The sequence below is a fragment of the Haliaeetus leucocephalus genome, unplaced genomic scaffold (genome assembly GCF_000737465.1).
Source record: "Haliaeetus leucocephalus isolate CR32 unplaced genomic scaffold, Haliaeetus_leucocephalus-4.0 Scaffold250, whole genome shotgun sequence".
NCBI classification, from domain to species: Eukaryota; Metazoa; Chordata; class Aves; order Accipitriformes; family Accipitridae; genus Haliaeetus; species Haliaeetus leucocephalus.
The window spans coordinates 132,249-149,623 of record NW_010972686.1 but is presented as its reverse complement, the minus strand read 5'-3'; the positions used below and the strand labels follow the sequence as shown (position 1 = coordinate 149,623).

The following is a 17,375-nucleotide window of genomic DNA, read 5'->3' as shown; positions in this document are numbered from 1 at the left end:
TTAAGTATCTCACACAGGTCCTGCATCCCACTGGAGAAGGAAGTTGGGGATAGGACAACAACACTCTTACAACTTAGGTGCTGCCACAGTTACTTTTAAAGTATCTATGTCTTATTGGATCTAGCATAAAGAAAAGTGATTCTCTGAAGAGGATGCTGGCATTACAATCATGCTTCTTGTCTTAATATTCCTCCTTCAGAAACATACAAGCAGCAGGACTGCCAATTGCTGAAATTTTTCTTTGTTATGTCTAAAATACACACATGATATAGCAGAGCAATTATAAACTTCTCCACTATATCAAGAAATACATAAAAACTGTTTGCCCTTCAGAGGTCAGAGATGGTCAGCTTTGCTTTGCTTTTTTAGAGAACAGCACCCACATAAATTTAAGGACCCTTCCTAAATTTCTTTCTTTAAATTTCTTCAGATGCTAGAGGTTTCAATTTCCACAAAACAGTATGAATGGTGTACAATTACCTGGGAACAAGGGGTTTTAACTAGTAATACCATTGGTGTTTTCAGAACATTACCCATTTCATATAACTGTTCTTTCAACACATACTCTACCTGGAAACCATCAGGAACTGACTCCTGCTCATGCCGTGTTGGTAGGCTGATGAACGGAACCCGACACCCAGGGCCTGAGCCCTAGAAGCACAACAGAAATCATGTGAGTGCCAAGTGTTTACATGACGTGCTGCAAATATAGCTGGGGAGGCAGGAGACAAGTGCCTATCACCATTTATGCATGCTTTTTTTTACTATCATGCCTTTCAAAATTGTCCATTAACTCCCTGAGAAAATGACACAGACTAACATGTATCTGGGTCTCAATAAAAGAAATGGCAAGGAGAAGTCACAGTTTCCATTCCAAATACATCCCTAAAAGTCCATATTTTGCCCCAGATTCCCTCTGGAATTACTGCTTATTGAAATGCTACTGTTTCTTTTCAAGCCCAGATTTCTGGATAGCCAACTTCAACAGTCTCACAGCAAAAGCTATTCTATAGGATGGAAATCTGTTCAATGTGATGATGATTTGATCCCTCAACCCTGAAATACACACTACACAACATAGATTGGGTTTGCCATGATAAAAGCGTCCAACAGCAAGCTTCAGGAGAAAGCTGATTGAAGAGTCATTAATAACACAGCTTTTTTACACAGTCAAAGAGCAAGACACTTAAGTACTTTAAAAAAGCATGCTCAAGAGACTCTGACCTCTACAGTAGTGATGGAGCCTCCGTTCTGATGCGCTACTGTTGACTCCTGCCCTGTTACCACTGTGGCCACTCCGTCTGGTGACAATGGAGACACACCTGACAAACCATCTGCATCCAGGACAGGCACAGGGCTACCAGGGATAATACCAGCACTTTTAGCTGCCAAGTCAATAGCACCTTTTGTGAAACAAATAAGAAAAAAAACACATTACAAGCCTTTTCTTCAGGCGATTACTTTGTTGTGACTCATCTAAAGGATGATTTTTTTAAAAAATTGCCCAGAGTCAAAACTTAACACATGCAAAAAGTGAAAGTGGTAATTATCTGATCAGCTATATCAGTTGTTCCTCTTCACAAAGTGTAACACTTCTTTCAGCTAAAATGTTTAATTTTTCTGCCCTGTTCCAACATGTTATCAGGTATATCAAAACAGTTTAGAGAAACATCCCAGTTCTCTCCACTGCCCTTTCCTTCTATTTTTTTCTTTTTGTCCTGCAAATTGTTAAGTATTTGGTTATGCAATTTCTAGAAATTTCCTATAGTTTACTAGATGAAACTCTAAAACAATGCAGCCTTATTTTGTTACCTTGTATCTCTAGCAGCCATTTAGACTCTATATAAAAAAAAGCATGTCCTTGCAGGGTCAACCTCACCCAGATCTTTTACAATCCACTTAAACCATCTGAATGTCTTCCCATCACACAGAATCCTCCAAGTAAAACACAGAGGCAGTCATTGTTTTCACCTCAGTAGTCATTCTAATTATGGGACCCATTCTTTCGTTGCAAAATGAAGTATTTGCTTGGGGTACACCAGCATGTTTTTTTTCTTGTAGACTTCATAATCCCACATTAGTAGATAAGATGTTTATAGTTTCTTTCAAATACATCACAACCCTTTTTCAAAGTAGTCTTACAACAAAACACCACAAAAGTGCTCAACTGTGGTTACAAATTCTAACCCCTTGCTTTGCCTGCAGGTCAGACACAGTGAAGGAACCTAGTTCAGACTGTCCCACCACTGACTGCTCCCTTTCTGCAGTCACACAAAGCCACAGAAAGTAAGATATCATTAACGCAGACGTTTTCTTTAACTTCCAAAAGCACTAATGATTCTACTGAGGGAACAGAAACCAACAATGTAACATCATACAGATCACAACAGACTGTGACTCACATTCTGTTTAAGAAATGACTTACTAGACAGATGGTTGGTAGCCTGTGTTGGAAGAACTTTGGGCACAATTGGACGAGAAACAGCAGCTTTAGTCAGTGAGGACTGGATTGGCCGAAATGAACCTCTCCCTAGGGTGAAGGATTAAATACCTCTCAAGCAAATGAAATATAACATCTTTAAAGCACAGCACAACACAGTTCAACAGAAGCAAAAAATTCCAAGCAGTAGCAAGCTCCGGGAATGCAAGTAGTGGAGATGATGAAACAGACTTGAAATAGTAATGCAAGCTAACCAGTGCCTTACCACACAACTGCAACAGCAAGTGTTGCTGTGTTATTGAAGCTGCTTTCATTACCTTCAAAGAAGGTAACCTTTAAGGTCTCATATTGATTTTGAGATTTAAGCCGAGATGGGGGATCACCTGTACTACCATTGTACTCAAGTGTGTATCAGCAGAAAAGGAGAAATGAGCAGTATATTGATCATACTGTAAACAGTATCCCAGGTACTAGGAAAAGTCCATTATAAAATCTAGACAAATGATTACACCCTACAGAAAAAAATTCTTATCAAGTATTTTATTCCAAAATTTTGTCTCCTTTAGAGAACTCCTTACTATTCCCTGCTTTCAATACTGGGAAACGGAAGAAAAAAAAATGTCTATCATAATCATGACTTGCTTAACAATGATGCAGGAGAACAATCCCATCAACCTGTAGGAAGTGACTCAAGCAACTGGTAAATGACTCTGTGGTTTTGAAAGGGTATTTTCCTCTTTTTAGAGATTATTCCTTAATGTAGTTTTAAGGGACACTTCCCAGTCCATCTCATGGCAGCTAGAAGATACGCAGACTCACCTGTAATGGATGAGTTGGATAAAATAGAAAAGGAACAGACATGCTGGGACGGATTTCCAGATGGCCTGGGGAGCAGTGTTCTCTACGTGAGAGAAACAACAATAAACCAGAACATATTTAAACACAGAACAGAAGGTAAAGCTCATCTTCTAAGGCACAGAAGTTCACAATACCTTTCAGTATAAGTAGAGTATTTAAATGGCATGATTATCATGCAACACCCACAGCAATAATGTCTGTGTAATCTTGAGAAAGAAGCTACAGATAGGAATCACGTGTTCTCTCTGTAAACTACTTTAAGAGAAAATTTCCCCATGGACAATTCTCAGAGAAATACTAATTAGAACTATATTCCTTTCCAATTACACTTGCAGTAATTTTCAAATCTCCCCAAGAATTACAGCAGTCATCTTAAGGATGGAATCTTGTCTGTGTGCAAACTGATCTTCCATTACAATTGAACAAGTGTAAACTAATGAGGCAGCTGTATGTACTTGGGAGCTCTCAAAACAAATGGAATTGCATAGACCAGAATATCTCAGTACCAAAAAATAGTACCTATGTAATTTCTAGGTCTCCTACTTTTATACAGAGCAGGAGGGACAAAAGAGTATATTGAAACTTGGTAACTTTGTTTTCCCCGAACAAGCGTCCATTATTTTGGTTTTAGATTTCTTGTATGTTGTCCACCTGCCTGTGGTTTCACAGTGGCATGTGCCTTTTTGCTGGTTAACAGAGTAGTCTAAAGGAGGTTAGTGCCTGCCTACCACCAAAGTTCCATGACAACAGGCTACCTCTTACATAAATCTCTTTGCAAGTCCCCTTTTTTTCCAGAAATCATTGTTCTTTCAAATAGTGTTATGCTTTATTGTGCTACAGAGGTTTATAACCACCCCAGTTTAATAACCATTAGTGAGTAGGAAGCAGGAAAAAAATAGCTAAAGGGAGATCTTGTTGCAATAGCACTGACAGCTCTAACACTGACAGATCAGGACACCACATGAACACGCTGCTTGTGCATCAGTACCAGCAGGCCCAAACAGCAGAACCTGCTTTCCAAGGAGGGGTTTTTTTTTTGTTTTTTTTTTCCAAACTACCTCCAGACTACTATTGTTGTTGACATTCCTCGTATAGGGAATATAACATAGCTGGTTACAATACAGACTAAAATGCTTCTTCCTTCATATGTTCAGCTTCACTTTTCCAGCAGATGTATGAAGGAAGTTCAATTCTTTATTTCAGTTAGGTGCAAATCACTATAGCTTTACTGATCTATTCAGAAAACAAAACAGGCATTTCACACTTTGCAAATTGTTCTGACCTGTACTACTAACGGCTTCCGTAAGTGCCTGTTCCGTAACTTCCTTGGCTTTGGCAAGAAGAAGTCTGACTGCATCTGGACAAGAACAGGAAATGCATTAAGAAGTATGTTAAGCATGCACACAGAGAATAAATTATACCCCCCAAACTCTGTTTTTCAATAAAGGTGTAACTATTTAAAATACTGTGTTTTGTTTTAGACAGGAGAATATTCTTTTTGCTAGAACATGAAAATTTTCCATCACAAATGTATTTTTGTAATTCTTGTTTTATGGAGATAAAGCTTTCTCCCAAAAAAAACATTTCACTACTTAACTACTGTTGCTTGCTATGAAGTTGTTACTGAGATTATATATATATATATAAAAAAATAAATAAAGTTAGTGTTTCAACTAAATACAGCAATGAGATTGTATTAAAATTAGCTGCACAAGAAGAAGGGTATCAGTTTTGCTAAACCTGGCTAACATATTTGCTGGAGCAAAGAGAGTGAACCAGTTTCATCAGGCTGTGTGATGGCATTCAGATTCAGGTCTGAAGAGGTGATGTCACTTCAAAGCATAGTTATACAGTCAAAATCTGACTAATCTCAGCTAATATAGTGTTATGCTTGAGCATCACTAGACGCACTGCTTCACAGGGAAGCCCATACTTTCTGATGAACCAAAAAACCCCTGTAATACCTACTGGAAGCTGGCTCAGGCACAATATGCTACTTTTTTCATTCGGTCACCTCACTTACACTGATTGTGTCTAAGTGCTGCCGGAAGGTCAGTTCTGCTTCTTTGCTAGGCAAGAACAGTTTCCCATGGCGGCTGTTGGGTGGTAGAGTTGTAGGAACTGCAAAGAGTCCACCATCAGTATCAGTGCTTCCAGAACTTGAAGGACCAGCCACCAAGAGAGGTCTAGGAAGGTTTCTCAAACCTAGAAGATTTTAACAGCAATTTAAATGAAGTTAAGTAAAACCAAAAAGAAATTAACTATTTAGTAACTGAAGGATCATACAGAGAGCTGGGACTTAGGGATTCTCGCTCTGCCACCATCTGTTTGTGATCTCAAATCATGAAACTCTTGATACTTCAGTCTTCCCACCTGCACGTTGACAGTATTTACCTGCTTCACAAGGATACTGCAAACATTCACTTGCTTTGAAATCCTTGGAAGAAGGGGGTTAAATACGATTTTATGCTACTAAAGAAACTAGAATTTAAGCACCCAGTTTTAAGCCCCACAAAAACTGTGTTAACCAGTTTATCTATTCAGCTTGTAGAAATACCTGAGCGCCCTTCCCACTAAACAAACTATATATCCACCACTCCTTCTGTGGAAGATAATACAAACAAAGACTCATTCTACAATGTTTATGTTTTATTTACACTCACCACCCCCCACCCCTTCCCAATGGTAATTCAAAGTGCAACCCCAATAAAATTATTCTGGTGACAGAGGAATGGAAGAGCAGGGATCAGTTTACCAAAAATATCTTCTAAAAGATGGACTGTCTTAGAAATACATTTGGCACATTGAAATAATGGCATCTGGTCTGAGTAAAACTTCTCCATTTACGTTTAACTTTACAAAACACTGTAGGATTTCACAGTGTTGTACCCACTCTGCAGGCATCCAGCTAGGATGAAAACCAGTATCATTACTATGTCATTCTGAGATAACCAAGAAGTGTACCTGCCTCTCTTCCACAGATGTGCTCGCTCCACATATAACACCGTGCTTCATTACAATAGACAACAACAGCTATTTTCACACTCACATTGCACCCATACATGTCATGATGCTCCAGCCTCTACTGCTGGGCTGGAGATCTCAGCTGGGAGGCAGCAGGCACCTGACTCACCCAGAGGGGGAAGAAGCAAAGTGGGCAATGATTCTTAGTCGTGCCTGCTGCCTCCCTGGGCAGGAAGACAATACAACACAAGCTTGGGCCACACTAATGCAGAACATCAAACTTTATTTACCAAAAAAATAAACCTCAGGGTTTTACTATCCTCCTATTTAAAAGGGGAAATTGCCACCTCCGCCCTGCTGCTCTAGATTCTGCTGGTTTTCCGAATGTCAGTTAAAATCACAGTGTGCCAATGTATCTAAAAATCAATTAAAAGCAGAACATATAAATTTGTGCCTCCTGCCTGACCAGGAGTTAGAGAGAATTGTAAAAGATAAAGTACATGATATTATCTTTTTAAAAAGCAATAAAGGGATGCTACTGTAATTATGTAATGATATTTTAAGCACTATAGGTGATGTTGTGTCACAGCTGTGCTTCACTTTTTCTAAATCTCTTTGCACGATTATCCTTTTTTTTTGTCTCTCCAGGTAGCTGTCTGGCCTTTGTGGAGCTGTCGGTTTGCCAATACTTTCACTACTTCTGGAGTGGACACAGGCTATCTTCTAATCTTTATCTTCTACTGAGAAGGCCAAATCAATTTATCTTTAATTAAAAAAACCCAAAAGATGAAAACCAAACAGCAGTTAGCACCTAGACAGACTCAGGACCAAAGTCTATGAGGGAATGCACCTAGAACACTCATCACCAGAAGTAACCTAGCAGTTTGCTTTCTGACAGCCAAATTACTGTAGTCATTTAATAGCACTGTATGTGAGGATACAAAAGAAGCTTGATAATTACTGTATACTAAAGACTGCAATCCAGACCACAAACAATCTCATTTTAGATCCAGAACACCCTTATCAGGGCTGATAAAAGGCATTCCATTTGTCTACCAAAACAACACAACTTAGGGTGAAGAGACCAGACTTGCTTGGGTATCCATTTGACATTCTGGAATGCCATTACCTGAGGCCTAAGCTGAGTGCATTACCCCAGGCAGAACTGCTGAGAAGCTAAACTAATTAACTAGATAGGATGTTGTACTGAACACATTTTTACTGTTCCCCTGTTCAAGCCAAACAGCTCAGCTGAAGCCAATTTGGCTATCTTTGGTACTGTACAAAAGCAGGAATACATAATCCGTATTTTTCACTTCCTGACTTTGCACTAAAGACTACATGCTTCATTATACGTTAAACCACAGTGCTACATGACTCTACTTGTAATTCAGTGATGTGAATCAAAGACTAACGTGGACAATTATGTTAGTTTTTGAATCAATGAAGCTCTGTGTAAACAGAACAGGTGTCCGTTTCTAGGGGATCAGATACAAAGTATTGTTATCTTCTTGCTGTTTCTGTCTAGAATCCTCAGTGGATGATCCTTACCTTTACTTAAAACGCTTCAGGAAGGATTTTCAAGGCATTAGGGAAGCATAAAGTACAATCTCATAAAAATGAATGTCGCAGACTAAGGAAGTTTGATTGTACTTGCAAGTCTGATTAAAAAAAGGTATGTCCTTCAAGCCTGTGTATCTCACTGAAAGATAACAATTTATCTGTTTGATCTATTAAATTATTGGCTTTTTAGTAGATATTTAAGTAAGCACATCCTTGTCTACAAGGAAGCACAACGAAGCTTCAAAGATAAAATTGCTATAATGCCATTTTAAAATGAAAACCACACAGAGCACCAAGTAAGTTTTACAGCATCAGTAAATTGCTCATGGTTCATTGCTTCTTACAGCACAGGTGTGAAAAGGACAGCACAAGAATCACAGTTGTTCCTAGTAACCCTGACACCTTCACAGACTTTATAATAAAATCATAAAACATTCACTGGCAAATGCAACAGGACTGAAGAACAGAACTGAAATTCTTGGTCTGCATGGCTAGGGCTCACAAGTTACAACAACGTACCTTCTAGTAAAAGAAAAGGTAATTCATAATCATTCCGTATTTTATAATGGCAGAATGGCGCAGAAAATTTCAGTAATTATTTTATCAACGAACTTTACACTATAAATTTACTCTCCTGCTCTGTAAGCCTTTACTCCCTTGAGATCCCATACCCTGTATCACTCAGCTGCTAACAAATGCTAGCATATTCTGTTAGGAGCCACTCATGAGAGCTCTTCTGGACCGTCAACTGTGTTATTGACATGCATTGTTTTTCAAGATTCAAAGTAGTATTGAATTTAGGACAACTGTAAGGCAAATTAACACATACCAATGTTCTTAAACAGTTAAGTTCGTAAGAGTAGGAACACTCATTCTCTCACTGTTACATTACTGGAATGTACTCATCGCTGTCTGAGGTACTAATGGTTTGATCTCTTGAAGTGGATTTTTATGAATACCCACCTGAGGAGCTGGAAGCAGCACCAGGAGAAAAAGTCTTGTTGTTGCGAAGGGCAGATTGATTTCGTGCACAACCTGGACTCCTGGTGCTGATGGCAATCACCTTTCCCGGAGGAGTCAGTGACTGCTCCTCTTGAGCAGGCTTTATAGGTGACGTGGCAACAGAGCTCATCTCGGGCATCTGAAAATGTACACACATTAAATGAATATTGTGTACTGTTACAACAAATACAGTGTTAAACTCATTCTACTTAGGAAGCTTTAAAAAAATAAATCTGACATACTACAATATCTTTAAGTACTCTAACCAATACCTCTGTGTGTGTGTGGTGGGCAACTGAAATTCCCTTCCTGTGCATTTAGCAGTGTTAAATGTCATCAGTTCAATACCATTAATTTATGTTACAATCAGGTTAACCCTTAACAAGCTTCACGCTGTGCTGGACCACCCGAGGATTAAAAAAAAAAAAAAAAAGACACAGATTTGTCACAGTAATGGAAAAGGTGTTGTTTTTAATTCAGTGCAAAACTAATTTTCATAAAGTCTAACCATCCAGAGGCCTCCTCTGGTTGGAAGTACACCTGGACAAAAATGTTTTGCTCCTAATTCTAATCAAGTAGAGACCAATAGTTTTGATTTTTTTCCCATCCCTTCTCCTATTTCATAGGAGTAATACAGCAATAACAAGAGGCACATGGCAAGGTGCTTTACTGATTTTCCAGGCATATCCAGTTATTTCATAAAGTTGTTTAAACATTTTTCTAGAAAATGCTCCCTTTTTAAGGGATCAGCATGTAACCACAGGCATAAAATTACCCCCACACACACTTGACTGCAATGCAATTTGCTACAGTATGTTTTATGCTGATAATCTTCATTTACAGGAATGAACCACAGCACAGTTGGCTGTTTTGGCTTTGTAACATATTGTCTTGAGAAATAGCAGGGATCTAGACAATCAATCCTTCCCCTGTCAAAGTACCCTGTGGCAAAAATATTATTGTTCCTGTCGTTATTTGATGAAATGCAGAGGATTTAAGAGATAGAACTTTCAAAAAGTCTACAGTACTTCCAATTAGGCAGTAAATATCACCCTCGCCTCTTGAATATTTATCAGTCCCACAACATTCACTGCTGTAAGAAGACTATCTCTTTTTCTGAAACACAAGTATAAAGTAGTATTTGACAAATACAAGGTTACATTACTTCTTTTTATTGCAATGTACAAAGAACTTTATTTTTCAGTAGCACTATGCTACTTTCATTAAGACACCAAGAGTGTTAAAGTGACAGGAAAACACTTGGAAATAATAACTGCTGGTTTTTTTCCCCCTCTCTTCTATCCCTCTCTGCCCCAGTCTGAGGAGATGTCCTTCTTTCTAGGTTGTGATTGCTTAATCATGTTATCCCTGGTTGTCACACATGTCACCAGAAGTAAGAGTGGATGCCAAAAGAGGAGACATTGTCACAGATATGTCTTTGGTCTTAAAGTCTTCACAGTTTAAACAAGGTCTATATCTGGAGCTGTATCTGAGCACAGATAGTTTTAAATTTATAAAATCCTACATTCTATGTCTATAATATCAGGATCAAAAGGACCTTTGAGGGGGGTTAACTCTGCACCGACAAAGAAAGATCAAAGAACTACATGTGTTTGGGAATAGTGATACATTTGCATCCTATGCTGGAATACAATGCAAATGGCATCTTTAATTCATCGTATCTCCACCACAGGCATTCAGTCACATCTGTTGAATTCAGTGTCTTTTTGGTCTTTAAAAGGATGTTTTACTAAGTTTCAACCAGTTGCACTTGGTGGAAGTGGCTGCCCAGGTATCATAGGGGCAGATTTTAAACATTGGTTACAATGCACAAGAAGGAAAGCAAGTTCATTCCCAGTTGTCTGCCTAAGGAAGAAAGTATTTTTCTGGGTCTGTTAAACAACTATCCTTGAGTCTGGGAACTTTTACAGAAATCACTGTGGCTATGCTATCCCAAAGAAATAAAATTATTTTCACACTTACACTTAGTGTAACTTGAACTACATAAACATTGGAAATTAAGGGTTGCAGTTTTCAAGTGGAATATTAATCTCATCTAGGCTCCCTTTGTCATCTTGGCTCCATTTCTGACAAAAGGCTGGACCAGATGATCTTCCAAGGTCCCTTCTAACCTGGGCTGTTCTATGGTTCTCTGAACCTGAGAGAGAACAGAGGGCACCTACCTAACCTAACCTCATGACTGATCTTTTCAGTAGTCACGTTAAATGTTCACTGTAATACCATTGAGTCTCCCAGCAAACCAGAAATTAAAAGGTAGTGTAAAAAGCAAATGCAGCATATTGAGGAGAAGTCCACTCCGTAATGGAAGTTAGCAAGCTGGGTTGTGGTGGTGTGGTTTTTGGGTTGTTTTGGGGTTTTTTGGGTTTTGTTTTTTGTTTTTTAAACACAGGAATCTCCAAGATCTTGACAAGGCTGGTCACTGATTTACTATGAAAACACGACTGGGCAATTATTCCCCAGATCAGGTAAGAGTTTAGCATCTGGAGCATGAACAAGACCTACTTACTGGTTTGGGATTGACTTCAGTAGAGATGAGTTTTAAAAGGCAGTTTAGGAGTCTCTGCTTGTGAAAGGTGGTACATGCAGGAACAGCACTTGATTCGGATGTTTGCTCCTTAGCATCCTGGGTTTCTGGCTCCAAGACAGCCAACCAGTCATATTCCAGCTGCAACTTGTTCGGTTTGCCCATCATGAGGTAGACTTCAGCCAGCGTAAGGCTCTCAGAAGTTCTTAGACTCCATCCTTCTTCTCTAACCTGTTGAGAGAGCCGGCTTGGGTCATCCTTGAGAGACTTTGTACTAGATTGTCCCTGAGGTGGAGGTGGAAATGAGGAGCCCAGCTTCTCTTGAGAATCCTCCATTACTGCATCTGTTATATCCTTGGTACAAGCATCAAGCTGCTGGCCCTGGCTGTGGCTAGCCTGAGTTTCATATCTGGATGGGCCACTGCTGGGTGAAGCCACACCACCTCTTGGTAGCTGTGAATAGGAGTCAGACGTCTCTGCGCTCTTCCCGCTTGGAAAAGCCACAGGAGAAGTATCACCAGCTGCTGGAGCAGATTCTTTCCCATGCAGTTTGTCTGTGCAAGAACATTTCTCTGGGACGATCAGGTCCTGACAGGACTTCATGTACCGTGGGAATGGATCGAGCAGAGAGAGTTCCTCCACATCAGGGATCTTACTGCAAGCACAAGCTGTGCTGCACGATGGTAGCACAGCTGCTTGGTCACTAGCCAGGGCCTCCCTGCCCTCCACACAGAAGGCCACTGAGCTCAGCTTTTCGTGGTTTCCTCCTGGATCTTGAAGTCCAGAAGGCGGTTTTTGGAGAGAATTAGTGATGCCAAGATTTGCGGCTGTTCCTTCCACCAGGCCAGGCTCTGGGGCGCCATCTTCAGTGCTTGCAGAAACTTCAGCTGTGGGCTGAGAGGTTCTGCTTGACTCCGTAGTGCTCTCTGCCCTTCCAACACCCTTACCTTCTGTTCCCCGTGTGTATTTTAGCTGTCCCCTAGCTGTCCCCTGACCACTCTGTATGCCTAGGATTTGTGCAGGGGGTAGTAAGTGTGAGTCTTTCGTGTTCTGTTTGCATTTGCCAGTTTCCTGCCAATGCACTGTGCAGAAAGCCTTGGAGTGGACCACTCTGGCTACCCCAGGCAGTGGAGTGAGTGTACAATTCTCTCCTGGAAAGAGATGGAGCATTACTTTCTCCTCTGAGAAGCCACCTCTTGTTTCTGAGTCTCTGGAGTCTTGAAGTTGCCGTTCTTCTAGTGTTTTTCGCTAAAAAAGATGCGTCAAAGAATACAACAATCATGCACCCCTTCCAAAAAAGCATCTGGTAGCCTACTTTGCAAGTTATAAAAAAAGAAAAAAAAAAATCCCAAACCAAACAAAAAAACATAGCTGATCAAGGACACATTCTCTATTCAGCATAGGTATGAAGACTCTATGATCAGAACTTAAGTCCTTTTGTGATGGTAAGGGCTACGCTGAAGACCTGCTACAAGCACAAACTAAATCTCTGTTCCAGACAAAATTACTTCTCTCTGCTTCACACACCATTGTAATGGTAAAAAAAACCCAACCAACTAACAAACCCCAACAAAACCAAGTAAAAAACCCCAACGTCACTGTATAGCAAAACAGACCCCCCTTTCTGTGCAGTAACCCCCACCCTCCATGTTTTGACATCCTTCTAAGTTTCAAGTGCCATGCTGTTACTTCTTTCAGACTCACAAATTAAAAAGAAAAGCCTGAATTAAAGGACTAAGAACAGGATATAGCACACCAGTCAAAAGGAGAACAGAATGGCTGTTAACTCACAAATCCTCCTACTCCATGGATCAAAGTTCAGAGGTAAGGTAATCTCTAATGTAGTATGGCTCAGACAGCATATAGATACATAACAGACAGCAGCAGCTACCTAGACAAGAAGCTTAAGCCTTCATTTGGTGGAACTGCATAAAGCAAGTGGAAAGATCTGTCCTTAACCTTTTTGCTGCAACTGGAAACAAAATTATCAGTTACCATCCAGGCTTCTACGGCTGTCTCCCATCTACAAAGAAACAGAGTAAGCTCGCTGTTTAAGGAAGTGAAATAAAGGCAGGGAGCTTCATTTATTACTAACTAGCTTTTCAGGGGATCATAGCAGAGAAGAGTTTGGATAAAAGTGGAATATTATGGGTTTTCCCATGAAAGGTTCCATTAGTGATGCTGAGAAACTGACCCCTACCTTTACTAAGCAAGGGCTGGTAAATTTATGAGATAGAGTCACATTCCCAAGGCAAAAATGAACTTAGAATACGAAGGTAATTGCTCCCAGGACACAGCATACAGAACAGAGTAGCAGAAAAAGGATACAATACGCACTTCATGGAGAGCCCACTTCTGCTTCAGGAACTCAATGAGGCTGGAGACCTTCCGATGCAACTCCACAATCATCCTGTATGCCAGATAAACAAATTAAGGGAACAGAGAAAAAATTTCAGCAGAGGTTCAAATCACAGCCTCAATGCTAGAATGGGAATTAAGGGAAGAAACTGGCATTCTGTAATACAAGCACAGAGAACATACCTACCACTCCCAAGCTCTAAGAAAAAAACCCAAGAAAAACAAAAACATATGTTATCCTGCAACTTTAAAATCTATATAACTCACAACTGAGAAAGATCTAAAAGCCTATCAGATAAATCTGATTGCCATGATTCAAGATATTAGTTTCTCCGGCTAGAAGAAGATAGCAAAAGATGGCAAGATTTAGCTAAACTGCGAAAGTGCAGGCAAGGCACAAAGCTACCACATGAAGAAAGAGAAAAAGGGGCATAAAAAAACCCCCTGCAAACATTTACTTTTTGCTCCCAAAACATTTTACAAAATAAGCCTAATGGTAAAAAATCTTCATTATCCTCTCTGCATGATCTTTAGTCGTTATACTGAAGTACTCTCTTTGAAAGAACAATCAACATCACAGAGGCCTCCTGTTTTCTGCCCTGAGTTTTGGACTAGATCTAAGTACTAGGATGAACAGCCATTGATGACACTGAAACAACAGCACCAACTACATTTTGCAGGAAGGAGATTAAGCTACAAATACCTTCCTTTCTGCTAGGATCACTGTGTTGCAGTTGACATGTTCAGAGTCTTGGTGCAGGCGCCTCTGACCAGTTTTACTTCCCTCCCCTGTGACTCTGTCTCATGGTACATTCAATACAAATTTTAGTAGAACTAGTGCTGCATATCTCCACTTTACTTGCACTCTGCTCTGACAACTGGGTGTAAGTGGCACGAAGTATATTCATCTCCAACTCTAGTGGCTCCTTTCACTACTCAAATTAAAAGATATAAAGAACAATCTAATTTTCAAGTCTGGTATCTCATGTTTACAACTCTCATTTACTCTGGTTGGACAAAGCCTTCAGAATAAGTACGTTTAGGCAAACTGCACTATCAAAGATGAACTGCCCAGTTGGCAAAGAGCACCCTGAAGAGACAGGAAGATGCTAGAATGCTGCTCATATATTGCCCTATTCTATTCTGAGCACCACAATCAGTTCTTCATTACCTAAGCCGTGGATTCTGGGCAAGACTCTGTACTCGAGCCCAGGCATGATTATTTCGTGGCTGCAACTCCACAGGAACCTTGAGAGGAAGACGTACTGGCTTCTGGTCCTCTTCATCACTAACACCTGAAGGGAGATGAAGCACAAAGGGCATGGGTCAAAGCAAGGACAACTCAATCAGAACACTGTATGCTCAGTTACATGAAAAAAAACATCACAGACATCAGCATCACCTACAGACAACTTCAGCAGCTCAGCTTCACCAGTGGAGCCTGCTTCCTTTAGATTACTTCCCGTTCCAATAAGTTTTATTTATTTCCTTGGACACTGCAGTGGTACTGGAGCTTCCAGTTGAGCAAGCAGTGTAAAAATCAGGTGGCTGGAAACTTTGAACAAGTACAGTATTTCAGACCTTTAAACTGCACTGATTCTGCTTATTGGGGGGAAGGAAGAAGAAATTAAAAAAAAAAAAAAAATGCTCATTGCTAAACAACATACTACTGCTTATTCACTGGCACAAGGGACTAAACTTTGCACAACTGGCAAAGCAGTAGCAATCTTGTCTGGTATAGCTATTTCCTCTTCAATTTAGCTAGTGACGTAGTCCAAGACTTAGAGAGCTGGGTGGGCCCTGAAATTACTGGGATTATACACGCAAACAGAGTAAGACAATACGGACATATCTGTGCCCAACACAAACATTAAATAGCACAAACTCCCCTGCCAGTGATGTACACATCCAAACAGGCCTACTCTCTCTCATATTCTTCCGACCATCTGTTAAAACCCTTTCACATTCCAGCGTCTCTTACTTACCATCTGGATCACAGAGTTTCTTCAAAGCCCTGCACATCGGAGCTTTGATACGAAGGTTTCTGCCTTTGTAACGAACAGTCGTAGCCCTGAATACATTGAAAGAGAAGTATTTACAGGCACCATTAATAAAAGTTTGTGGATACATACGTATTAGGGACACAGAGTCAAATACAATCACAGCTATAGGAATGAACAAAGGAATATAAGGGTTTGCAGTGCTAATTCACAAGAGCATTCAATCTTTTCTATCACCTCACTTTTCATTATAGAAATGCTACTATTGTGATCCTCTTCTTCCGGACTTTCATGAAACATTGGGCTGTCCACTTAGGAAGGGACCGCTATTTTATGAAGTGGACTAGAATTAAGTTACTTCGGTTGAAGAATACCCTCAGAGACAGCTTCTTCATAAAAGACAAGTGGTTTTGCTTTAGTCTCCTCTTTATACTCCTAACTCTTAATTATGGGAAGAAAAACATCTGAAGTTTTTGAAGAGTCTTCCATTCTGGAATATCAACACCGCATCTGTTGCAGAAATGAGGTCTAACAGGTCGTGCGGGAATCTGAACAAAGTAACTTTTACAGTATGATTTCACTGTCTTTCAGCTTTAATACCACATTAACAGCTATAAAGATCCTTAAAAGCAAGAGGCCATTCTTCTTTGCACACAGTGGAACTATTTGATTTCTTCACTCAGTCAGCCCTGTTTTCTTTCTAGAGACTTAAAATGCAGGCATTGAAACCAACAAAGTTACTGATGGCAGCATTTACTACCTAATAGTTCAAGCAATAAGGATCAGCTAGCATAGAAACAGCAGGATTGAACACAAATCCTTGCAAGTAAAATGAAAGAAGTTATGGAGAATATTCCTACAGCAGGATCTTATTTTTTCTTACGCTGTAAGGAAGACAACATCAGGCAGAAAGAGCACTTATCTGCACTGCTATGAGGGAAACGCACAAAAGGGCAGCAGAAGTGAAGCCAGACCTGAGAGGATGGAGTTGATGAGGTGAGCAGCTCAAAAGTTCCAATTACTAAGCTGTAAACTTATAGATTCAGAATATCCCAGGGCTGGAAGGGCAAATTTTCTCAATCTGCACTGAGGTACCAGAAGCTAGAGGGAATACATTAGCCCTCACTCTTTCTCACAAGCTCTGACACAGAAGTAGTGATGGCTCAAGTAATGAAGAGAGGAGAAGGCTCTCAAGTGCTGACAAGAAACTAGCAATGGTGCTACTTCAGAAAAAATAAAAAAGACCCAAGAGCACCTGCCTGGTTTTAAATAGTGCTTCCTATTTCCACATCTGCAACTGCAGACAACACTACAGCTGCTCTAACAGAGGCATTGTTGTTACCTTCCCTCTTTCAACTTAACCCTAATTTGAATTGTTGGAAACGAATCCAACAAGATAGTGGGTCCCCCCAAGTACAATGGTCAATCTGTGCCAGTGGAAAGACTCTTAGAGGAGGACATAGTGAGACTCATGGATATCTAGTCAATGACATAATGTAACAATGAAATGTAAAACTTCCTCCTGGTCATTGCAATGGACAGCTTAGCCTTAATGAATGAGGGTCAATATCCTCATCATTGTATTAAAGTACAGATATAATTTTATCAGAAAATCAGCATATTTGCATATTTTAGAAAATAAATC

At 40.0% G+C, this 17,375-nt stretch overlaps 1 protein-coding gene across 3 annotated transcripts in view; it reads right to left on the bottom strand.

Annotated features, from left to right (window-relative positions):
• CRAMP1L (Crm, cramped-like (Drosophila)) overlaps positions 1-17,375 on the bottom strand; it is a 48,730-nt gene that overhangs the window by 9,872 nt on the left and 21,483 nt on the right. For all 3 annotated transcript variants that reach the window (XR_774405.1, XM_010568559.1, XM_010568560.1), the window contains exons 6-16: positions 15,716-15,801; positions 14,902-15,025; positions 13,701-13,782; positions 11,355-12,620; positions 8,789-8,966; positions 5,322-5,503; positions 4,581-4,655; positions 3,260-3,341; positions 2,426-2,530; positions 1,225-1,403; positions 571-651 (exon numbers count right to left, since the gene is read on the bottom strand). Coding sequence is in view for 2 of the 3 variants with exons in the window: in XM_010568559.1 (XP_010566861.1) it covers positions 571-651; positions 1,225-1,403; positions 2,426-2,530; positions 3,260-3,341; positions 4,581-4,655; positions 5,322-5,503; positions 8,789-8,966; positions 11,355-12,620; positions 13,701-13,782; positions 14,902-15,025; positions 15,716-15,801 (2,440 nt within the window). In the remaining variant the exon portion in view is untranslated. The remainder of the gene's footprint in view (positions 1-570; positions 652-1,224; positions 1,404-2,425; positions 2,531-3,259; positions 3,342-4,580; positions 4,656-5,321; positions 5,504-8,788; positions 8,967-11,354; positions 12,621-13,700; positions 13,783-14,901; positions 15,026-15,715; positions 15,802-17,375) is intronic.